The 26,920-nt window shown below is 35.0% G+C and overlaps 1 protein-coding gene across 1 annotated transcript in view; it reads right to left on the reverse strand.

The window, feature by feature from the left end:
• The window catches only part of EXOC6B (exocyst complex component 6B), a 710,495-nt gene that overhangs the window by 384,475 nt on the left and 299,100 nt on the right, over positions 1–26,920 (reverse strand). Inside the window, exons 9-11 of the mRNA XM_026456434.1 lie at positions 2,982–3,065; positions 2,590–2,636; positions 1,105–1,225 (exon numbers count right to left, since the gene is read on the reverse strand). Coding sequence (XP_026312219.1) covers positions 1,105–1,225; positions 2,590–2,636; positions 2,982–3,065 — 252 coding nt within the window. The remainder of the gene's footprint in view (positions 1–1,104; positions 1,226–2,589; positions 2,637–2,981; positions 3,066–26,920) is intronic.

Genomic DNA, 26,920 nt, shown 5'->3' on the forward strand with positions numbered 1-26,920 from the left:
ATCTTCTGTCATTTACTCCTCACTATTATACCTCAAACATGTTGAGATAAGAGCCCTTGCACTACTGTTCTTTAGGACTAAAATGATCATTTAATTGGTCTTCTTTGCATAAATGGTGACTCATTGATATTCTAATCTCAGAATGCCACTTCAAAAAGCAAACACCCTGTTTCCTAATCTGTCATTCTATTTTCACTGTCTGCATTGCATGATCACTGTCTGACATTCTTGTTACATGTTTTTTGGATATCTCTTCCAATCAAAATATACTCTGAGAGCAAAGACTATCTATCTTGTTCATTGTCACATTCCCACTGCCAAAGCATAATCAATCTTTAAGAAATGAAGGAAGGAAGGAAGGAAAGAAAGAAGGAAGGAAGGGAAGGAGGGAGGGAGGGAGGGAAGGAAAGAAGGAAGGAAAGAAGGAAGGAAGGAAGGGAATTCATAGCCAGTATTCTCCACCTGAAATAAAGTGGATTATCACCAAAAATATATGCCACATTAAAATGTATCAATACATCATGGGAACATAAAATTGGGCCACTTAGTATGTTATGAACATTTTTTTTCAAAAGGTAAGAGTAGAACTGTGAACTCCAAATCAGTGTTTATAATATTAATAGGCACTATAGCAGGCAAAATGGTATAGTGGCTAAGAACGTGGGCTCTAGAGTCAGACCATCTGGGTTTCAATCCGACTTCTACTTCTTATTGTATGGCATTAGGCTGGTTACCTAACCTCTCTGAGGTTCAATTTCCCAGACTATAAGGTAAATATAATAATAATAATAATACCTACCTTTCTAGGGTTTAGTGAGGATGAAATAAGAGAGTATGTATGAAGTAAGCAGAACATCTGACACATAGAATAATCAATAGACGTTGGCTGCTATTTTCTTATTGCAAAGGGCTTCTATAAAAGTGAGTTCAGTGGTAGAAAATGTGATAATTTGAAGGAGCTACTTCTATGTCTTTGAAGGACATACATAGTTCCAAGTGAGTGATTCCAAAGACATACATATGTTGATTTTAAAGCAGTAAAACACTGAATAGTATATAGATAATCAGCTCTAAATAACAACTTCCCTTGGGCTTCTTACATACCGAGTGGGTACGGAGTGCTGCGATGGTTTTTGAAAGTGCCATTTCCCACAGTTCATCAATGTAGGCTCTATTTACTAAGCCCTGGGTTGTATGTAAAATGTGATCTTCAACCACAAAAAAGCTAAGATTGAGGAAAAAAGAAAGCACAGTTGTCAGAAATTACAATTTTATTACTCTCTCTGGGGTTTGACAAGCATTAAGAGATACCATCAAAGGCAAAGTTAGTGGTCATTTTTTCTTGAAGAAAGTTATTCGGTATCATAAATGAAATCAGGCTACTTGGATTAAAAATTATGTCTGTGATCATGATATCTTCATAACCACTCCTAGAGAGATTAGAGTTACATTTCTATTAAATTTCTATTAAATGTTAACAATGATATCCAGTAGTTTAAAAGGGAGGAAAATGTGTAGAGGTAATGGAGGCAAATTTTGTTATATTAAGAAAATACCCAACCATCAATACATTTCAAAAAAACAAATTTTAAAGAGATCACAAAAGCTAATATATACATCATATATATTATGTATTCTTTATATATATATTTTAAGAATCCAATGCTCAATATATCAAAATAATTCCCTTCATGTGGACTCTGTCATCAAAGTGCTGAAAAGGCATCGTATAAAGGTTCCAAAAATGCGAAGTTATGTTTGAACAATCTTGTTGTGGCTTTTTGTTATTATGCATTTAAAATGTAGCTTTCATTGTCTTGCCTAAATGTTCATATTAATGAAAAAAAGTCTTTATTAGGGAATTTTTATGATATATTTTAATAACTAATTACATTGAAACAATTTAAATCTGAAAAAAATAAACCTGATGAAGAATCCAAGTTATTTCCTTTTCTTTTAACTGCAAAGTCATTATTTTGCAATTAGAACAAGATGCCTGTATTGGGATGTTTACTTGGGAAATGCAATTCCGTACCACTATATATATTCTAGAAGAGGGTGGCAAACTATATAGCCTATGGGATAAACCTAGCCCACTGCCTATTTTTATAAAGATTGTTTTATTGGTACATAGCCACGCTTATCATTTACATATCGTCTATAGCTACTTTTGCACTGTAACAACAGAGCTAATCAGTTGTGACAGAGATCATATGGCCTACTAAGCCTAAAATATTTTACTATCTGGCCCTTTTGGGAAAAGTTTGCCAACTTTTGCCGATTATTTGGTTCCATCTACCAAAAACAAAGAAACAAAACATCAAGTGTAATAAGATTACAATTCAATGTTTTTCTCACTTTATCCACAAAAATGCCCTCCAGCAACATAACATTGAAACCAGCAGGATGTTCCTTTTAAATCATTAGAAAATCAAAAACAAATCTTGTCTTAAGGATTAAAAAGAGAAAATGAAAAGAATTTACTAAGGAAAACCTTATTTATTTTTCCAACACTCACAAATCTATGAATGGAAAGAGTATAAATTTCAATAAATAAATAAATATATATATATATATATATATACCTACCCTACTATTTGATTAAAATACTTCCTGTAGCCATCTAAAGTTTCATGCTGCAACAAAGCAAAGAAGAAGAAGTTACTGTTTCTGTTTTGTTACATTAAGACTAAGTTAAAATCAGTCACTTTATCTCTTAAGGCTCAGCTCCCCAGACGATATCTGATAAGGTAAAAATAATAATATTATCTACCAATGAAGAGGAAATACAGCAGCACACATCCAGTACTTAAAACAGTGCCTGACACACAGCAATCAATGAATAATGTTTTCTTACTGCAAGTCACATCCACCAAAAGTGGTCTCAGAATGACAGTGTATACATACACACACACACAAGCATCAAAAGACATCAAGGAGGAAAAGTAAAAATGTGAGAAAAGTGAAGATGGTAATCCTACCATGTTAGATGGAGGTTGAAGTACCAAACGAGCCTGTTTTCGCCTCTGTTTTCGGTAGTAATTCTCAAATGTTTCCCGGGCACCCTGTAAAATAAAGAAAAGAAAATGGGTTGACACAATTGGACCAATTACTCTTATATTTCAAGGGAAAAGACAAGGTCCCAGGTCTGGAATTTGAGGTAGTATCACATTTCTCAAAATCTGCTATTCTAACATTGATGATAACAATAGAAAACAAAAATAACTATTACCATTTATTGAACCTGATTTACAAACCTGTAAGGGTGTATACAAAATATCCTTACAAGGAAACTACCAGAACTTAACCACCAGCACACCAAAGCTGGTTTCTGAATCAACTGTCTCAAATTCACAAGAATGAAGGGAAACCAACCTTTCCATAAGTTATGATAACAGGTAAGAAAAATGTTCCTTAAAAAAGTCACAGAACATTCCAGAAGAAAAATGTCCAGACTAAAAACCAGCTATCAAATGAATCCTGAACAAAGAGGCAATGGGAAGCAGGGAAAAAAGCAGGAATTGAGAACAATAAATTAGTATTCCCCCTTAGGGTATAATCTAGCACAGGATTAAATCAGAAAAACAAAAAACAAAAGCATGAAGATTCTTGGTGCACAGTTCCCACTTTTAATTTAGGGTTTCTGGGCTTAAAATGAGAAGTGCTCTACAGAATAATATCTGACTCATGAGCTGTGTACTGGGTCTCCCCAAATTCATGTCCTTCATGGAACTTCAGAATGTAACTGTATTTGGAAATAGGGCCATTGTAGATGTAATTAGTTAAATTAAGATGTGATCCTATCAGTGGAGGGTGGGACTTATAATAGAGTATGTCTGGTGTCCTGAAAAGCCGAAAAGAATAGACACAGAGACACATGGGGAGAACACCATGTGATGACAGAGGCAGAGAATAGAGTGATGCAGCTGCAAGCCAGGGAACATCAGAGATTGTTGATCACCAGCAGGCGCTAGAAAAACACAACAAAAGATTCTACCCAGTCTCAGAGAGAAAATGGTCCTTCCGATGCCTTGATTTTGGAATTCTAGCCTCCAAAACTGGGATAGAACACATTTCTGTTGTTTTAAACCACTCAGTTTATGGGGCCTTGTGACAGCAGCTCTAGGAAACTAATACAAACTCAGCGTGTTTAGATTATCACACCCCACATATTACTGAATTCTTCTATTTTTATTTTTATTTTTTTTGAGACAGAGTCTCCCTCTGTCACCAGGCTGGATTACAGTTGCACAATCTCGGCTCACTGCAACCTCCGCCTCTTGGGTTCAAGAGATTCTCCTGCCTCAGCCTCCTGAGTAGCTGGGACTACAGGTGTGCGCCACCACATCCAGCTAATTTTTGTATTTTTAGTAGAAACAGGATTTCCCCATGTTGGGCAGGATGGTCTCGATCTGTTGACCTCGTGATCCGCCCACCCCAGCCTTCCAAAGTGCTGGGGTTACAGGCGTGAGCCACCACGCCCAGCCCTGAATTCTACTCTTAATCCAAAGCTTTTCTAAATAAATAAGAGTAAAAATGAAAAGAGAGAATACCAGTGGTAAAGAAAACTGACTTTGAAACCAGAGACTATTACATTTAAATAGTGACTCTGCCCCTTACTAGCTGTACAACTGCTATAAATAGCTGTATAACTTCCTACCACTATTTTAAGTTCCACTATTTAACTTTCACTAATAGGTGTGCCACGGTTTTCTCATTTGTAGAGATGCCAACATCATATGGTTGTAATGAGGATTTAGAGGAGTTATAAAGCTCTTAGAATAGTATCTCATGCAAGTGCTTATTTTAACAATAAATAAGATAAAATCAATGATTAAAATAAAAGCCCGGTCCACCTAAAAAAAGTATAAATGCCATGCAATACCTAGTTTAGTTTTCCTCTGCCTTCCTGAAAAATTGAAGAACTTTATTCAAGATGATTTATTTGTTACATTCCCAAACTGGTCCTAAAAAATTGGGAAAGTTGACTTAAGGTACTAAGTCATGTAAAGACACTAGTGTAGCTCAGGGGTTGGCAAACATTTTCTGTAAAGGGCAGGATAGTAAACATATGAGGGCTTGGTGGACAACTACTCAATTCTGCTGCTGTAATGCAAAAGCAGCCATAAACAAGACATAAACAAGTATGGCAGTGTTCCAATAAAGCCTTGTTTATGGAAACAAATTATAATTTCGCACAGTTTTCACCTGTCATGAAATATTCCTTTTCTTTTGATTTTAAAAATGTAAAAACCATTTTTAGTTCACAGGCCATTCAGAAACAGGCAACACGCTGGATTTGGTTCATGGGTCACGGTATGTTGAACCCTGGTGTAGCTTAAAAACAACAGTTTTAAAGTTCTAAAGTGATTATAACTGTATACACCTGAATTTTTCCTTCCTATAAAATGAAATCGAACATTAGGACAGCTATGCAAGGCTTTTTTCATCCATACATTAATGAGGAGGCAAATGATTCCATTTGAGAAATAAGAGGAAACTGCTAGTTGATTTGTTAAAGTTGTTCTCAACTTATCACTATTTCACAGCATAGTAGTATTATTAAATCTTAATTACATTCTGTATACACTAAAGGGCTTTTTATTTTAAGGTGAACAGCCCTAAAGGACCTTTATTATTATAGTGTGACATTACATATTCAACATGCTTTGGAGCCAAGACACACTTACTAAAGAATTTAGAGAAAGCATTCTCTCTAATTATACCATACTACACTAATTTAATTTTTTGTTATACATGATAGAAAATACATAAGATGAAATTCTATATAAAAACCAAATCAGGAACTTCTCCTTAATTCTAAACTGGGTATAGTTTTGCCTTTCAAGTATTCCTTCAATAGAATAAAAACAAAAGAAAAGACTAATTTATCTAACAGGTCTGGCTTCCCATTTACAAAAATGAGCTGGAGTTTCCTTAGTGGCTGCTAAATTCACCTTTCGTTATTCTATTCCCTCTGCCAATTTTGTCAACTCAATACTTAAAGGTGGAATTTGAGACGTAGATGTTTGACCAGTCCAGTTGAGTAATTGGTGAAGTGCCTGTCTATTCACAGAGAGGTCACTAGATGAACTACAGAGGTTTCACTTAAGCTCCAAGCTCTTTCAATCATTAACATTTTTTTAAAAAAGCTGCTGAAGACATAAGCAAATAGATATAAAACAATAAGCAGGCAAGTAAAACTTGGATTTTTTCTTACTTTATGTCATTAGTATTATACTGCTCCAAAAGTTTTGTGTTAATACACACAATCTCACCAAAAACCAAGTCACTTAATATATACTAAGTGGTTACCATGTGATTGGCACACTGAGAAAAGTACCTGTACTTACTGAATTTATAGATTACTATGGAAGACTGACAAACAAGCAATTATATTCAAATGAACTACAGAATCCTATGGATTAAAGTAGGGTGTGTGTGTGTGTGTGTGTGTGTGTGTGTGTGTGTGTGTGGTGGGTGGGGGAAGTGTCAAAGAAAGCTTCTTTAAAAAACGACATTTATGCTTCTAATTGACAAATGAGTCAGAAGAATAAGCCAGAAAGAGAGAAAGGAAAAAAATGTTCCTGGAGGAGACAAAGAGGCTAAATGGGAAAAAAAAGCATCATATATCCTAAGAATCTGAAAGAAGTTCTCCATGGCTGGAACTTGAGGTGTAAGGTATAGGGCTGACAAGAGATGAGGCAGGAAAGCTTCATAAATTATGTTAAGGTATTTGTACTCTAGTGACCATAAGAATTTTAGATATTTTGGAAGTTGTACTGCAGAGAGTACAATAAAGAAAAGGAAAAATTAAAATTGAAAAGATCAGTCTCTGAGATGTATTTAGGAGGTTTAAGCTGGAATTTAATTGGATATGGGTGATAAAGAATAGGAAGGAAAGAAGGTTGACAGAAAGTTTCTAACCTGGGTAACTGGTTTGATGGTGTTTTCATCTGTGAGAGAGGGAACATAAGTAGACAGAATAAACAGTAGATCATTATTCACAGATTCTGTATTTGCGAATTTGTCTACATGCTTACTCATAGTTCTTTCATAGTCATTCAACAGACATGTGCAGAGGGGTGAAAAATTTGAGTTGCCTAATGCACATGTTTCCAGCTAAGGTTTAAACAAGACAATGCTCTGCCTTCTTATTTTAGTTTTCATACTGCAAACGGATATTATTTTCATAGTCTATCCAGTGCCACATATTTGCATTTCTGCATTTTTGGTTGATGATTTTGCTGTTTAAAATGGCCCCCAACAATAGTACTTACGTGCTGTCTAGTGTTCTAAGCTCAAGAAAACTGTGATGTGCCTTACAGAGAAAACCCACACGGTAGATAAACTCTCAGGCATGAGTATAGTGCTGTTGGCTATGAGTTCAATGTTAATGAATCAACAAGATATACTAAATAATATGTCCTTAAACAGAAACACTCATAAATCAAGGTTATGCATTCATTGGTTGATGAAAATGTGACCAGAAGCTCACAGGAAACTAAACCTGTATTTCTCCTAAAAACAATGGCTCAGTATTCGCTCACTCAGTGTTTCCAGTGACTTTATAGAACATAACTACCATGAATAATGAGAATTGACTATATTTGGGAAGATTAATAATGATGACTTCTGTACTGGGCATATTTAATTGATGACTTCCAAGTGCCAAGTGTTCGGGAACTGGCATATTTGGGTCTATAGCTCAAGAGAATCATAATCATTAGCAGAGAGATAGTAATCAAGGCCCTTAGAGAAAGGGCTCTAAGAAATGCTTGTAGAATTAAAGTACAAAAGAACCTAGCAAAAAAGTCCAAAGGACATAAGCCATGAGGAAATGTATAGCTCTTTCTGATAACTCAAATATAACTTTGAACTTCAACTACCTAGAAAAGACTTTTCTACTACTCGATTTAAAATGGACAGTTTTCCCTAACACTTAACCCTTTTAATTCTTTGGTTAGCACATATCTCCATCTGATATTGTTTACTGTCTGTCTCCTGTTGTTAGGATGCAAGCTCCATGAGAAAAAGTCTCAGTTTATCTTTATTGTTGTATTCCCAGCTCCTATAACAATGCCAGACACATAACTGGTATGCAATTTTCAATAAATGATTAAAAGTGTGAATAAATTATTAATCTATAATTTCTTATAAGCCTTTACTTTTATATTTGCCCTTCATCTCCTACTGCAATAATAATTTACTTGTAAGTATTCCTATTCATCTCCTCATGTAATTTTTCGATCTCCATTTATTCTTTTAAAGTTTTTTGTTCATTTCATAGAGACAATTCTTTTTAATAATTTTCTTTTGATTCCTATAGAAAATCACTTTTAGCGTCATGTTTCCTCTGGATATTTAGGATGATGTTCTTTAACCCTTTCTAGTCAATATATTTTCTCAGACATCATTTTGTTTTGTTGTGTTTTGTTTTCCCATTGACTGTATTTTGAATGAGAGGAGCTTTCAGGTTTGGTTTGTGGTTTGCATTTGGCCCATTCACCATTTATCTGGCTATAGATCTAACATCATCATGGAAGTGGCAACTCATAGGTTGATGTGCCCAGGTCCAAAGACATGCCAAAGGCAATCTACAAATTGATTTTAGCATCCAGCAAGCAACTGGCCTATAAAATACGAGCAAATATTCTCCTACCACGCAGTTCCCAGTGTTTAATAATCTGAATTTCTTAAACTGAATAAAAACCAGAGTAATACAGGATCTTCATATATGTGCTCTTGTATGGCACTATTATTTTGAATATTCTCCAGCACAGGATGAACTGTACAGCCATCAGCAGTACCCCAATTCCCCAATTCCCCTTATCCCACACTCTAAGAGCCTTAAAATGGGAAATTCGTACACCACAAGGGTTTCCAACTGCTATGGTCTGAATGTGTCCCCTAAAATTAACATGTTGAAACTTAACCACCAACATAGTAATAAGAGATGCGGCCTTTAAGAGGTGATTAAGTGATGAGGGTAGGGCCCCCATGAATGGAATTGGGCCCCTACAAAAGAGTTTGAGGGAGTGGGTTTGCACCCACCCATCTCTTCTGCCATGTGGGTGGAAGAGTTCCTCCCCTTCATTCCCTCCCTCTGGAGGATAAGGCAGTAAGTTGTCATCTGGAAGTAAACAGCAGCCTTCACCAGACAGAAGAACTGTTATTGCCTTGATCTTGGACTTCTCAGCCTCCAGAACCCTAAGAAATAAGTCTCTATTGTTTATAAATTACCCAATCTGTGGAATTTTGTTATAGCAGCACAAATGGACTAAGACGCTGGCTAATGTACTTATACATTCAGGATCCTATTTTCAAGCTAGAAGACATACAGTGGGAAAGGTATAAAATGTCTGCTGACTTACAATTTTCTCTGTTTATAACAGCAAATCACATCACCTAACAGCTAGATTTCTCAATCCATTCAATTCGCCCAACAGAGAAAATTTTACTTAAATTCAGAGAAAATGTTAATCATCAGCCTTACTTATGAATGGTGTTACTTTTCAGATTTTTATGCATCTAAAGTATTTTGGTAAGAGTTAAGAAAGACAGACATAGAAGGCAAGCAAGGCTTTGTTTAACTTTTTTTTTTTCTTTTTCAGATGGAGTCTCACTCTGTCACCCAGGCTGGAGTGCAGTGGTGGGATCTCGGCTCACTGCAACCTCTGCCTCCCGGGTTCAAGCGATTCTCCTGCCTCATCCTCCCAAGTAGCTGGGACGACAGGTGCATGCCACCACACCCGGCTAACTGTTTGTATTTTCAGTAGAGATGGGGTTTCACCATGTTAGCCAGGATGGTCTCAATCTCGTGACCTTGTGATCCACCTGCCTCGGCCTCCCAAAGTGCTGGGATTACAGGCATAAGCCACTGTGTCCAGCCAGTTTAATGTTTTTTATATTGAATACATATATACCATCTGAAATTTAACCTAAAGACTGTAATATTATAAAGAAATCTCCACAACAATTTTTTTTAACACTTAGTTAAAAAGAAACTATATAAGAAGGGCTAAATAATCACAGCACATATCCTCTATTTACTTAATGGCCAAACAAGAGAAAAAAAAATATTCTCCAAGCCCTGTTAAGCTCTTCTTCAATTCACTGGGTACTTGATTTACTAAATTCATATTTCATTTAAATATTTAATATTATATCACACCCTATGTACTACCTGGGGAAAGGCGCAAATGGTCAAATGCTCCAAAAGCCATTGCTATTCCCAAAGTCTAATAATTAATCCTAGCACTGGGTTCTATCAAAAATAACATACTTCTCAGGCAACGTTGGAAATAGTTTCCTTTTCTTAACCTTTTGTTTATAGCTGTGTTTTCTACATTGTTTATCTCTTTTTAAGTTATTATTAATTACAAAAGTAAAATATGTGACTTGTAGAAAAACTAGATAACACAAATGGGCAAGGAGAAAAAATGAAAGCCATTTATGATCTCATAATACTTACTTTTTGATGTACTCCCTATTCGATACATTTTCTCAGGTCTCGTTTTGTTTTATATTGTTTTGTTTTCCCAACTCTATTTTAAGCAAGACGACCTCTTTGTAGATCATACTTTCTTTCAGACTTTGTTTGTGATTTGCATTTAGCCCATTCACTACAATCTAATATCCTTACAGATTTTGCCCTATTCTAAATAGATAGATATTTCACATATAATGAACATATACACACATACAAATAGGGTCATATTGTATATACTCTTTTCATTGAACTTTGCATACAAAAATCTTTTCTCCAGCAACATAATTTAGCATGATCCACTTTTACTCCACAGCAGTGTTCCAGCTCCTTTTCTTCAAACTCATGCTACAAACTGTCACCTTACAAATGCTGGAACTAACATTAGCTCTGAATAAATGTTTAAAAATAAAAATAAAAAACAAGTGACAACCTTGAATTCTTCTCCATGTGTCCAGACACTTGTCTAGATAAAAACATAGGAAACAAAAATAATATTGCCACTCAGTATGGGCAAATGAATAAGGCTTTTTGTTTTTGCATATTAAAGTAGTAAAATTTACTACTAATAAAACTCAAAGCTGAATTTTAGCTGCTGTAGGTTACAAATGTACACCAGTAATCAAGTAAGTCAGAATCACATGATCCCATTCTTGGGCGAGAAAGAGATGGCAAGATGAAACACCTTTCCAAGGGATTTCCTTTTCTTCATGAAATGTGACAACGTTCATCAGATACACAGACATTCAGAACATTTCAAACCATTATTGAGCTCCATGCCTCTAAACATTGGTGGCATCTTACATCCTTATTTTTGCAGGGAAAAAAAAACTTACACTGAGAAATACTACTTCATATGGGCAATATGTCTACACAGCAGGCAGAAAGGGACAGACCTTCTATTCTCTTCCTTAAGATTTACTATGCCATTATCTGGCTAAACAGCTCTTTATCTACCAGGTCTTTCCTGGTAGATACTGGTATGGGGTCTATTGGAGAGTGGGCTGAGTTCTTCACATCTGTCACAATGACAGAAAATTAACTCTTGGATTGAGAAGCAACTAAGGACAACCACACAAAGAACGAGGGAAGGGAAAGGAAGAAGGGAAGCACACACCATTGTTCTTCCGCCTCTGCCTACAGGAAGCGATATTTCCACCAGGTCTTGGGGAAAGCCTGTAATTTCACCACCCTGACTGCAGCTGGAACTCCCTTTTAACTATCACGGCATCCAAGTGAAGACAGGTTTATACAGAGTTTAAAAAAAAAAAAAACTGAAAGGACCATTTTAATTTGCTTCCATGTGAAAAGGGGAGTACTTTTCATAGAGCCCCATAATGATGTTCAGCGGGATATTACACTTCACCATATGGCTAATTTGCACAGCAGGCTCAAAGCAGGATTTTCTTTCATTAGAACTGCCCTAAAGATCAGACTACAAAAATATGTGAAAAGAACAAACCCAAGATGCCCCCTATTGCTTAAATCTAGAAACACTGAATTCCCAGATGTAATAGCCAATTCACAGCGTTCCCATGACAAGGTCATTACAGAGTCATGGTGGTATGTGTCACAGCTCCATTTATATGTATTAGGGCTTTGAAAAATGTCTAAACCACAAGTTTATCTATGTAATAAACCTGCATGTGTACCCCAGACCTGAAAATAAAAATTTAAAAAACTTAACTGTATGTTTTAAAATAATTTAAAAAGTGTAACTGGATTGTTTGCAACTCGATGAATAAATGCTTGAAAGAATGGATACCCCATTCTTCATAATGTGCTTATTTCACATGGCACACCTATATCAAAACATGTCCTGTACCCCATAAATATATACACATAGTATATACCCACAAAAGTTAAAAAGAAAAACGTCTAAACTTCAAGAGCCACAACAATGTCAAAACACCTCACAAAAAAACTGTATATGGAGAAAGGATACTTGCTTTGATAGATAATTTATCATTAAAAATATCATTACTTCCAAAGGCCTCAATTCTTGTTATCACTCAATTAGCCTACAGAATTAATCTACATAAACTTGTGACCCTTATTTGAAGAGAGCGGAGGCAGTCTGATGTTCTAACAGAGCCCTGTTTATTTTTAAGGTTCCCTTATAACATATGTTTGTCTTGGCATTTCCTCCTGCTGCTATATCCCAAGAATGAGCCATAGGAGAGCATCCCCTCCGGGAACCAACAGAGTCTGTAGAATTTTAAAAAAAGAAAAGAAAGAAATCTGATGTTTGATGATTATGGAGTAGTTGAGTCTGTGCTTTTGAAGAAAGTAAACATTATGAATAACAATCTTGGCCTTTGTAATTAGCTTTCCCTTTCCAAGACAGAGTGTTAATTTATTAAATATTTTAACAAAGAGTCTTTTATTATCAGATCCAGTTTGGCTGGCTCCTTTCATAGCATTACCAATTACAACCAATAAAGCTTTAATTGATGACTACTTTTTATAACCTTTGACCCAAGATGATAAACAGTTGTACCTTAGAAGCGAAAGGGTAAACCTCAAAGGGAATGGTTCTTAATCATACTTAGCAAACCAAACTGCTTAAAATTACAACTTACCTACCTGGCTAGAACAACAACAACAACAAATGCAGACTTCCTCAATGATGAAGGTTAATTCATTAGAAAAAAATTTGAATTTCACTTTTAAGATAAGTATCCCTTTTGTTAGGGAAATCCTAACCTGAATTATCTGCATATAATTGTGTACCTTAATGGGCTGATTATTCAAAGAATATGATCTAATCAATTTGTAGACAAGAACATTTTTAATATAAAACAAATAAGATGCAAGTTATTTTACTATTTAAAAAGAATCATTAAGATTAAAATTACATCGCCCTACCACTCCCAAATCCCATCATTTTCTTTAGTGGTCCCTAACATACCAGTTACAACTAAGGATATGTGAGAACAGAAATAAACCAAATTATTTGCCAAAAAATAGGACACCAAAAATTCTTAACTGAGGGTCTGCATATGATGAGAAAGGAGAGTCATTGCTTTTATTACCATGAACAAAATGGGGTTTTTCTACATTTTCTCCAAAGAACTATTCCAAAAGTTGGTAGTTTAAAGTTATTATTCATATACCCAATTTCACACTTGCCAATTTTTAAGTCTTTTCTGACCTAACTTACACTTGTCAATCTTCTAAATTGCTAAGGTAATTCACAGTTTGGAAGTTTAAAATTTTCCAGACAAATAACTTAATCTGTTTCATGTTGCCAAAAGGAATAGAGCCTCTGAAACAATTTCTAAGGAGCTAATAGGAAAATGTGGCATTTAAAAATGTAAATTAAAATAATACCAACATGTTACAGATGAAGGCAGTGAGAGATTGCTAACAGTTCTCATAATGGAAAGTACTGGCTTAAACAGAAGGTACAGTATAAGATTTTATACACACACAAAAAAAAACTAGGCACATAGCTTCTAAGCAACTTCCCATGTATATAAGGAAGTCAATGCCAGGGAAAGCACAAAATCTGAGACTCAAAGTACTTTATAAACTGAGAGCTATACACATTATTTTTATGATATATAAATGTATGTAATGGATATTTTATTAAAGACACATGGCTTCTTCCAGCATCTCAAAATCACTTTTGCTACACATACACAGACAAAAATAGCCTTTTATATAGTTAAGTGAGGGTTGGGGAAAACTCGTATAAATAATCTATGCCTTCAGCCCCGTCATTAACAGAAACTGTACAGAAACTGACCAATTTAGAATCTAAGAATAAATAAATCTGTCATACTAAACTTCAGATGTTCAGAAAAAGAGACAGAATATGTAAAAACAGAGAAAGTGGATAAATATTAGATCTACATTTGGTAAATAATGTAAGAATACAGGTGAAGGGAAACAAGCAAACTAAAAGCTGAATAAAATTTGCTTCATCACCAATTTTTATTCAGATTTTTCATTATAAAAGAATTAATTATAGATCCACATGTAGTTATAGGAAATAACAGAGACAGACCCCATGTACACTCTATCCAGTCCCCCAAATTTAAACATCCTAGGAAACTATATTGTGTACAATATTCACATCCAGGAAATTGATATTGATAGAGTCAAGACGCCCATTTCCAGACTACAAGGATCCCTCAAGTTGTGTTTTTATAGCCAAATCCACTGCTCTCCATCTCTACTTCCTACTTCACTGCTAAGAACCACTAACCTCTTCTCAATTTCTATATAATTTCCATATTCATTTCTATGTAATATATAATTTTGTCATTTTAAGAATGTTACAAAAATGAAATTAATGGGGTATCCATCCTTTCAGGCATTTATTCATTGAGTTGCAAACAATCCAGTTACACTTTTTAAGTTATTTTAACACACAGTTAAGGTTTTTAGGAGTATGGAAAGGAGTATGTAATCTTTTTTGATTAGGTTATTTCACTCAGCATAAATCTCTAGAGATTTATCCAGTTTGTTACACATATCAATAGTTCTTTCCTTTATATTGCTGAGTAGTATTCTATTATATAAATGTACCACAGGTATTTAACAATTCACCTGTTAAAGAACATCTAGGTTGTTTTCCAGTTTGGGACCATTATAAATGAAGCTATTATAAACACTCCTGTATAGTTTTCTGCCTGAAATCTACTTATTTTCATATCATTTATTTTTATTTCTCTGGGACAAATGCCCAGGAGTGCAACTGCAGGGTCATATGGAAGTTGTTGCTTAATTTTTCAAGAAATTGCCAAATTGTTTTCCAGAGAGACTATGCCATTTTACATTTTACTATTTTATATTCTTACCAGCAACCTCACGAGCATTAGATGTCACTATTCTGATAGCAGGGTAGTGACTTTAAGTTTAATTCCTCTAATGACTAATGATGTTGAGTATCTTCTCATGTGCTTATATGCCATCAGTATATCTGCCTTGGTGAATTGTTTCTTCATGTCTTTTGCTCATTTGCCTACTTGCATTGTTTCTTTTGTTTTTTGTTTGTTTGTTTTACTGATGAGTTCTTTTTAAGTATTTCTATATGCTAGATAAATCAGCACTTATTTCCTGGATATGTGGTTTGCAAATATTTTCTCCCACTCCACTGTATCTTTTATCCTCAGCAGAGTCTTCTGTAGAGTAAAAGTGTTTAATTTTGATGAAGTCCAGACAACCAATTTTTTTCTTTTACACTGAAAGAAAATTAGTACTTTTGGAGGGAAATTTAAGAACTCTGCCTAAGCTTAGATGCTAAAGATTTTCTCCTATTTTTTCTAAATGGTTTGAAGTTTGTATAGTTTTGCATTTAAGTTCATAATCCATTTTGCATAAAATGTAATAATAATTCTTACATAAAATGGGAGGTTAGCTCTATGTTCTCTCTCATGCTCACTCTCGCTCTCTCTTTGGTCTATGGCTGTTCAATTGTTCTGACACTATGTGTTGAATTATTTTTGTCAAATATTTTTGTGAATCTATTTCTGGGTTCTCTATTCTGTCCCACTCATCTAACAGTCTAGCCTCTCCCAATACCATGCCATCTTGATTGCTGTAGCTATATAAGTCTTGAAATTATATGAGTTAATTTCTCCAATTTATTCTTCTTTAAAATTTGTCTTAGCTATTCTAGTTATTTTGCCTTTCGATACAAATTTTAGAATAATCTTGTTTGTATCTACAAAAATCCTGCTGAAAATGTATAGGAATTTCATTAAATCTTTGTAAAAACCTGGGAAAAATTGGTATCTTTACTGTGTTGAGTCTTCCAGTCCACAAACACAGTATGTCTCTCCATCTATTTACATATATGATTTTATCCATCAGCATTTAGTAGTTGTCAGCATACAAATTCTGTAGATTTTTCTTAGATTTAAACTAAGTATTTCTTTTTGTTAAGCAATCATAAATAATACCACATTTAAAATTTTTGTATCTACATACTCCTTGTGAGTATACAGAAGAACAACTGATTGATATATGTTATCTTATATCCTGCCATCTTGCTGAACTCACTTACTAGTACTAGGTGGTTCACTTAGTAGTCCTAGTACTGGATTCTTGAGGATTTTCAATATAGACAATCATCAGGTTATTTGCAAATAACACAGTTGTATTTCTTCCTTTCCACTCTGCATGCCCTTTATCTCCTTTCCTTACCCTAATGCACTGGATAAAACTTCCAGCACTATATGGAATAAAAGTTGTGAGAGCAGATATTTTTGATTTGCTCCTAATTTTAGGGGGAAACCATCTGGACTTTCACCCCTAAATATAAAGCTAGCTACAGGCTTTTGACATACGTTTTTTATCCAGCTGAAGAAGTTTTGTTGTTGTTTTTACATCGTGAATGTGTTTTGGATTTTGTCAAATGCTTTTTCTGCATCAAATGATATGATCATGTGATTTTCTTCTTTACACATCCCTGAACTAAACCTGACTGGGTCATATATTCATTTTATACATTACTGTAATCTACTTAAGATTTTGTTTTAAAAATTTTGCATCTATATTTATGAGGAATATTAATCTGTAGTTTCCTTTTCTATATTAATTTTTTCTGGCTTTACCTTAAGGGTACTAATTTCATAAAATGAATCGGAAAGCGTACCCTCCATTTCTGATTTCTGTAACAATTGGTGTTAATTCTTCTATAAATGTTTGGTAGCATTCTCCAGTGAACCCACCTGAGCCTGAAGATTTTAGAAAGAAGTTTGTTTCTTTGGTTTGTTTGTTTGTTTGTTTGTTTGTTTGTTTGTTTTTAGAGATGGGGGTCTCGCTATGTTGCCAAGGCTGGTCTCAAACTCCTGGGCTCAAACGATCCTCCCACCTCAGCCTCCCAAAGTGCTGGGATTACAGTTGTGTGCCACTGTGCCCAGTCCTAGAGGGAAGTTTTTAAATTATTAATTAAATTTCCTTCATAGTCATCGGGTTATTCAAATTATCCATTTCATATTGGGTGAATTGTGGTAGTCTGTTTCTCAGAGAATTAACCAATGCCTTTTACTCTGTCGAATTTATGTATATAGAGTTGTTCATAGTGTTCTCTTATTATCCTTTTCATATCAATAGTGTCTCTATAGATATTCCCTGTTTTAGTTTTATGCCTAATATCAATAATCTGTTTATTCTTTCCTTTTCTTTGTCAGTCATGTTGGAGGTCTGTTCATTTTATAAATCTTTTAAAGAGAAAAATCTATTTCACTGATTTTCTCTATTGTTTCTTGCTTTCAGTTTCAATGATTTTGGCTCTTATTATTCTTTCATTCATTCTACTTGCCTTGGGATTATTTTGCCTTTCTTTTCCTAGGTTTTAGATGACAGCTTACATTATTCATTTGAGACTTCTGCTCTTTTCCAGTGTAAACAGTTTAGTGCTATAAATTTCATTCCCAACACTGTGTGCCACAGATCTTCATTTTCATTCAGTTCAATATACAATTTTATTTCCTTTGAGACTTCCTCTTAGACCCAGGCATTATATATGTGTATTATGTAGTTTCAGAGGTTTTGGAGATTTTCCTTTTATAGTTTTGTTACTAATTTCTAGTCTGATTCCATTGAGATCTACATGTGATTTCAAAATTTGTTGAGGTCTGTTTGCCCAGGGTATGCTCTGACTTAATATGTTTTATGGATGCTTGAAAAGAATGAATATTCTACTGATGTTGTGTACAGTGTTCTATAAAAGTCAGTTTATCATCTTATTGGTTGATGATGTTGTTTTTTCTGTAAACTTATTGAAATCCTGACCAGTCATTTTATCAATTTTTGAAGTTTTGAATTCTGAAGTCTTCAACTAGAATAGTGATTCATCCGTTTATCCTTTCTATTTTATTAGCTTTTACTTCACATATTTTGCAGTTTTGTTGTTTGGGGCATAATCATTATCATTTAGGGTTATGCAACTTCTTGATGGATTGACCTTTTTACCATTACATAATAAACCTCGTCTCTGGTAATTTTCTTTCCTCTGATGTCTACTTCATTTCATATTAATAGAGATTATTCTGCTTTTCTTTGATCAATGTTTGCATGTTGTATTTTTCCCTTCCTTTTTACTTTCAACTTGCCTATATCATTATATTTAAAGTGATTTTTCTATAGACAATATTTCTTAATCATTTTATCAATACCTGCCTTTTTATTGATATATTTAGATAATTTACATTCAATACAATTATTCACATGTTAGGACTTATGTTTCTCAGGTTTTTTTGTTGTTGTTTTATGTTCATTTTCCTTGTTTTTATTTTTCTTGCCTTCCTAGAGGTTCCCTGAATAACCATTTTTTTAGAGTTCCATTTTTATTTAATTGTAGTGTTTTCTAATGTATCTATTTACACATTTCTTAGTGGTTAATGTAGATATCACATTATATATACATAATTTACCATAGGACACTGGTGTTTCCATTTTACCAGTTCCAGAGTAGAGTAGAAACCTTACTTCCCTTTACATCTCTATCCTCCTCCATTTATAATACAATTCTCTTAAATATTTTCTCTGCATACTGTCAGAACCAAATCAGAAAGTACTGGCAAATCAAAATGTCATTTATAGAACACTCTTAACAACTGTAAAATATACATTATTTTCAAGTGCATACTGAACATTTACCAAATTATACTGTATGCTAGACCATTAAGAAAATCTCCTTAAGTTTCAAAGTGTTAAAATATACAGGGTATTTTATCTGACTTCAACGGAAATCCAGAAATCCTCGACAAAATGATAGCGAGTAAAAGCAGAAAAGTATCTAGGTCCATTTAAAAGAATTGTGTAAGAATGCCATAGCAGGCCATGCACGGTGACTCACACCTGTAATCCCAGCACTTTGGGAGGCCAAGGTGGGTAGATCACGAGGTCAGGAGTTCGAAACAAGCCTGGTCAATATGGTGAAACCCCGTTGCTACTAAAAATACAAAACTTAGCCAGGTGTGGTGGCAGGCTCCTGTAATCCCAGCTACTCAGGAGGGCTGAGGCAGGAGAATCGCTTGAACCCAGGAGGTGGAGGTTGCAGTGAGCCAAGATCATGCCATTGCACTCCAGCCTGGATGACAAGAGCAAGACTCCTTCTCAAAAAAAAAAAATTTAAATAAAAAAAAAAAAAGAATGCCTTAGCAGCTTGATTTGCTATAAGCTCCAAAGTGGAAACAGCCCAATGTTTTTCATATTCATAAAATGGAGTATCACCCCAGGATCAAAAGGGAAAATACTGATAAATGCAACAACATGCATGAATTTCAAAACACATGTATGAGACAAAAAAAGTCTTAATAAATAAAACATAAACATTCTATGCGTATACAAAAAGGAAATGAATGGCCTCTAAACATTAGAAAAAATGTCCACAATGAATAGTGATTTCGAAAATGCAAGTGAAATTAACAATGTGCCATTTTTTCCCTACCAAATTAGCAAAAGAAAACAATACAACACCCAGTATTGTTGAGAGTATGGTAAAACTGTACACTAAAATTATTTTTCTAAGGAATGCAAAGTTTTGACTTTTCTGAGTGGCTAGTAGGTATCAGAAAACTTTAAGTGAATACTTCCTTTAATTCAATTTAATAATTTTACCTAAAATGATAATCAGATAAGTGAGGGCAAAAGTAAGGCCAGGCGTGGTGGCTCAGGCCTGTAATCCCAGCACTTTGGGAGGCCGAGGTGGGTGGATCACAAGGTCAGGAGTTCAAGACCAGCCTGACCAACATGGTGAAACCCCATCTCCACTAAAAATACAAAATTAGCTGGGTGTGGTGGCGCACACCTGTAATATCAGCTACTCCGAAGGCTGAGGCAGGGGAATTGCTTGAACTCAGGAGGTGGAGGTTGCAGTGAGCTGATATCGTGCCACTGTACTCCAGCCTGGGTGATAGAGCGAGACTCCGTCTCAAAAAACAACAACAACAAAAAAAAAAAACAATGTTTTTGGCTCCGGCATCTGCCATTTGAGACTACAGACATAGTAGCTATCAAGTACACAACTCTGGGATAACAATATGGGATGACTTCAGGCATCAGAAGACATCCTACACAGTAGATATAATTTACCTAAAATTATTCCTAAATTTCAACAAAAGTTATTTTGAAATAGTCAAGTATCTGAAGGTCTCCCTTAAGACAGTACTAAAGCTATGCCTGGAAAGAGGGAAAATTTTTGCTCTTTTCTGAATGGGAGGACCCAAATGCAGCCTGATCCTGGAACAAACTGCACAATAACCTGGCATTATGAAGGGCTATTTGGCAATTCAATGAAGGATGATCTACCCTAAGACTCGTCCAGAATGAGCTTGGCTCTGCCTAACTTAAACCTGGCAGTGATCCTTTCAAAACAGCAGTATTAGCGCCTGCCCCTTCCCTCCTGATTTTCCCGAGCAAGTCAGGTCTACAGTGAAGAGCAGAGAGCACAGGATAATTTCTCATTAAAAATAAATCCTTAGGAAGAACTTTAGAGAACTGTCTCAGCAAGGCTGAAATTTTACATCGCAGTTGCAAGACTCTGACAGGCCCAAAGGGACCTTGTATGACGACACTAACACATTATTAGAGTTTCTCATAAGGCAACACTCCCAATCTTTGAAGCAAACTGTTACACATATTTGCCCATCATCTCTCACTACCCAGTCATTTTTCTAAGCCAAAACCAATGTGGTTTATATGACTGTCTTTCTCCAGGTCCTTGTATCTGATTTCCAAGTTTTTGCCAATATTAGAAGGTAGGGCATGACTATAATTTTTAGTGTAGTTTTTCCAGAAACTACCAAGAACATTACTTCAATTAAATATTGTATAGGCCGGGGGCGGTGGCTCAAGCCTGTAATCCCAGCACTTTGAGAGGCCGAGACGGGCGGATCACGAGGTCAGGAGATCAAGACCATCCTGGCTAACCCGGTGAAACCCTGTCTCTAATACAAAATACAAAAAAAAAAAAAAAAAAAACTAGCCGGGCGAGGTGGTGGGCGCCTGTAGTCCCAGCTACTCTGGAGGCTGAGGCAGGAGAATGGTGTAAACCTGGGAGGCGGAGCTTGCAGTGAGCTGAGATACGGCCACTGCACTCCAGTCTGGGTGACAGAGTGAGACTCCATCTCAAAAAAATAAATAAATAAATAAATATTGTATAAACAGCTCTTTCTCCTCATACTTCAAATACCAAAATTAATGAAAAAACAATGCCAATGTATTTATTTATTTATTTATAACACCTTCAGAATGTATCATTTTAGAAAGTCTTTGTCTTAACTGCACAGTATTTGCCCCTGTAACAGAAACATCAATGATACTATAAATTCAAAGGAGGTTTCGAATATGACTCATAAGAACAGGCTTTGATCCAAGTTTTGCCAATCACTATCTCTGTGATCCACTGAGCAGATAAATTAATCTCACTGAACCTCAGTTCCCTTAACTATCAAGTGAATATTAGATATTCACTATAAAACCTGTGTATCTCAGACTGGTAGAGTGAGACTCAATGAGATAAAGTATGTATGAAAGTGCTGTGGGAAAATAACAAAGCTCCTAAATTTGAAAGGATTCGGCAGTGTGGGGGGTTGACTATAAAACAGCTTAGGGCTATAACTATGTAGGGTCAAACCAAAAAAAAATGACAAAAATTATTCTTCCTTCTAATAAGCACGTCATAACTTTGGTTATTTTCTAGTTTTTTACTTTCAAGAACTGCTTGAGGAGGAGACAGATACAGCACTAAAAATTAAACTATATCCTCAGTGCTTCCCATGCTCATAAAGAATATTTCACAAAGGCCACAGGGGACAAGTATTTTGAATTATATTGAAAAAAAAAGTAGAAAAGTGAAATAATCTATGTTTCAGGTTTAAAAGGCATACAGTTAAAACTTAAGATGGTATGTTTTAACTTTACACTTCATAAAAATAAATTTTACCTAACAGGCTTGATTGAGGTAACGGCTGGATTTAAGGTTTGTGGAAGCAGAAGAGGCAACTTTATGCATGCTTAAGAGTAAATTCTTACTATAAAGAATCAATATACATTAAAGATTCATCATACCTGGTATGTACTAGGTAGGCATAGTGGTAGCTAAGAGTTTATAAAAAACAATGTAATTATCTCATTTATTCTTCTCTACAACTCTTTATGTTGCAATTGCTGTCACTATAAGAAAACTGAAAGCCAAAGTTACAAAGATTACTGAGAACAACGCAATTGTTTTCTGATATTATCTCATGTTATTTCTACTATATTATTCTTTTCTATGCAGTTTTTTCTGCTTAGTCCCATAGTCTCCACTTCCAGACAAGTGTAGCTTTTGGTTTCTTTTCTTCAGGGATGTATGAAAGTTTCCTTCTAAAACTCTCCCCTCCCTCAAATCACACCTTTAAGACTAAGTCACACTAAACTTCAGGCCTAAAGTGGTTTCAGAAAACCTCTATCAAAACTATTTCAAGGAAAGAATGTGTTTCCCATCAACTAGAGATAAAAAGCTTAAAATGCAAATACTAAACTTGTTAATCAGATCATATACATCTCTTCACCTATTTTAATATATACTCTTCAAGAACAAGAAACTCCTCAATACCATTCAAGTTTTTAGCAAGGAACTCTTTTTTTAGGCAAGGAATCCCTAGATGTACCTCTTCAGAGTCTATTTTGCTACTTGGTTTGAAACCCACAGGCACAGAATAAAATGTACCTGCAACAAATATTTACGAAATGAATAAAGTATGGTTCTATTAAAGCACCACTTAGTTTGTTGTTGTTGTTGTTGTTTTCTGTGGAAAGACTGAACTTCAAAGAATGAGTAGTGACTAAGAATTCACATTAGGGATATTAGAGGGGTACATACTCCATGCTATAAGCACCAAAGTCTTTTCATATTGGTTCCCTATAATGGGTAAGGAAAACCACTTTGTGTGTAGCCTGACATGTGCGTTAATGGCCTTAAAAAGAATTGCTGGTTTTCAAGCTGCACAGAAGGAAGATAAGAAATACACAAAATCAGGCCGGGTGTGATGGCTCACACCTATAATCCAAGCACTTTGGGAGGTTGAGGCGGGTGGATCACCTGAGGTCGAGAGTTCGAGACCAGCCTGATCAACATAGAGAAATTCTGTCTCTACTAAAAATACAAAATTAGCCGGGTTTGGTGGTGCATGCCGGTAATCCCAGCTACTAGGGAGGTTGAGGCAGGACAATCACTTGCACCCGGGAGGTGGAGGTTGTGGTGAGCCAAGATCAAGCCATTGCACTCCAGCCTGGGCAAACAAGAGCAAACTTCTGTCTCAAAAAAAAAAAAAAAAAAAAAAAAAATTATATACAAAATCTTCCACTAGTGTTTCATGGAAATTCTGTCAAGATGTTCAAGCTAAAAGTAGCGTTATAGGAAAATCCCAGTGACAGCTCTTTGACAAATATGAATGGGATATCTCTGATAATATGACACGCAAGCAGAAACAGTTTAAAGCATTTTATTAACTTTTTATAGGGAATCACATACAAAGAATTGATTTTAAAATGTTCCCTCAGTCCAGGATACATTGCTGATGCATGCAGTCTTGTTATTTTTAAATTTGTTCTCATTCATGTCCCATTTCCAATCCCATTCCCCTCATTAGTACAGGTACCCATTTGAGAATATAAGATATGTCATTCAAGTCAACATTTTATACTTATTTCTATTAAAATATGCTTTTAAAATAAACATGTATAGTATTATTGAGTTTGTTTTAATTTATATAAATGACATGGTACTATCAACTATATTATTTCTTACTTTGATCCCCCCAGCATAGTATTTCTGAAATCTATATGTATATATTACTACATTTGAATATTGTTTGTTTTTATAATTGTTTGCTATATGTTGCATATTGCATTCAATCATATGTAAATACAAATTTTTAAATATCTTACTATTACTTTTTTAAAATTGTAAAGGTTTTTGTTGATACATATTAGATGTGTATATTTTTGGGGTTGTAAATACCAATTTTACTAACCCATTCCTCCAGTAATGAATACCTCAATTAATCACATCTCCTCTTTGCTACCAGAAAAAATAAGTACCAAAACAAGTGCCAAAATAAACATTCTCATAAACGTTTTCCTGTAGAAATATAAGAGAGCTTCTTTGAGATATGGGCCATCACAATATGCCCTCAAGTCTTGACAGCCAGCTACTAGCCTATACACCACAGCAATTCTGGGTGAATCAGAAAAAAGTCTCCCAAGTCACTACAAACTTCCTATTAACACTGTTACTTGAGATCATTGATTTTACAAATTAAATTGAAGAGAAATCAACAACTTTGCATTGTATGAACAACCTATCTATGAAGAGTTAGCTCTCTTCATTTATTCAGCAATTCATTTATGTCCTTTAAAAGAATTTTGAAATTTTCACCATAAAGGTCTTGTACATATTTTAGGTTAATTTCTATGTAACCTATTAGAAGGTTTATTGATTTTAAACTGTATTTTCTCCATGGATATAATTAACCTACAGAAATGCTACTGTGTATGTTTTGCTGATTTTTAAATCCATCTATCTTCTTTCCTTTTTTTTCCCTCTCATCCTAAGACTTTGGAAATAATGGACATGGTGGGTGAGTGTGCATCTTTGTCCTAGCATCTATCTTTAGCTTCTTCCTGACATTATTGGGAATCCCTCTAAAGTTTAGTTATCCAGTAAGATCTTTCCTGTAGATTTTTCACAGATGCCCTAATTTCTCTGTAGCTAGAATAGTTAAAAACACAAAACAGGCCAGGCGGGGTGGTTCACACCTGTAATCCCAGCACTGGGAGGCCAAGGCAGGTGGATTGTATCACTTTAACCCAGGAATTCAAGACCAGCCTGGGATACATGGCAAAATGCCCATCTCTACAAAAAATACTATAACAAAAAACAAAATACACACACATACACAAACCTGGCCAGGCATGGTGGCACATGCCTATAGTACCAACTACTCTGGAGGCTGAGTTAGGAAGACTGCTTGAGCCAGGGGGGTTCAAGGCTGTATGAGATCATGCCACTATACTCCCAGCCTGGGCAACAAAGTGAGACCCTTTCTCAAAAAAATACGTATATATATACGGAGATTTTCCTTACAGTTTTGAGTAGCTTATATAAAAATTCTAGTGGAATTGATGGAGATATAAGAACCAATATTTCTGGGTCATATTGATTACTTTTATAAACATTAGGTTCTTATTAATGAATCAGGTTGCCCAGAGATACTCACCAAGGTTTTAAATTTATTCAGATATGGTATATCAAGTTGACAAAAATTGATGTTATTTTGGAGATGTACTGACCATCATCAAAATTCAAAGAAGATTAAAAGAGGGCTCAATAAAATCGTGGCTGATATTCTTTTACAAAAATGTTAAATATAATAACACTAGAAATGAAAAATACCTTTTTTTTTTTTGAGACAGGAGCTAGAGTACAGTGGCATGCTCATAGCTCACTGTTAGTTACCTCAAACTCCTGGGCTCAAGCAATCCTCCCACCTCACCTCCCAAAGTAGCTAGGACCGCAGGTATGTACAACCACACCTGGCTAATTTTTGTTTTTAAGTTTTAGTAGAGACGAGGTCTCACTATGTTGCCCAGGCTGGTCTCAAACTCCTGGCCTCAAGCAAGCCTCCTGCCTTTGCCTCCCAAAGTGCTGGGATTACAAGTGTGAGCCACTACCCAAGAAGTTTCTTCACTATAAAAGAGAGGGGGTAAAATGCTAAGGGTTCATTATATATATTCATTGATATCTGATAAGCAGTGATATTCAACAGAAATATAATGTAAGATGCAAATGTGAACATAATATATAATTTAAAATCTTCTGGTAACTGCAGTAAAAAACAGGTGATGTTAAATTTAATAATATATTTTATCTAGCCTAATATATCAAAAATCTTATTTCAGCATGCAAATCAAAATTATTAATATTTTACATTTCCTTTTTGGCAATGAGTCTTTGGTGTGTATCTCACACTTAACAGCACATCTTGATTCAGAATATTCATGCTGCAAGTAATCAAAAGCCACATGTGGCTAGTGGCTACCACATTAGATAGCACAGCACCAGTCTAAACCATACAGAACAGAAATTCTGTCCAAAGCCATAACAATAAACCATGTGTTCTGCATACTAGAAGTATGCAATAAATATTTATTGAATAAATGAATGAATAAAGTAAATGAAGTGAGACAACCTGAAGCAACAAAACAGTATAATGCAAACATATATATAAATGGACAAATCAAACAGAGAGGATTTCACTCTATGTATAGTTCTCTGCACCAAGCATCTCTGGCCTGCTATGTTATTACTGTAGTTCTCAAGTTGTAGGAACAGAACTCTATGGATGAGCAGCTTGAGCTAGGAATAGGCATTGGCAGAAATAACGACTCTCAGATCACAGCCAGAGCATCAGTGAAATACATATA

The sequence above is a fragment of the Piliocolobus tephrosceles genome, chromosome 15, assembly GCF_002776525.5.
Source record: "Piliocolobus tephrosceles isolate RC106 chromosome 15, ASM277652v3, whole genome shotgun sequence".
NCBI lineage: Eukaryota > Metazoa > Chordata > Mammalia > Primates > Cercopithecidae > Piliocolobus > Piliocolobus tephrosceles.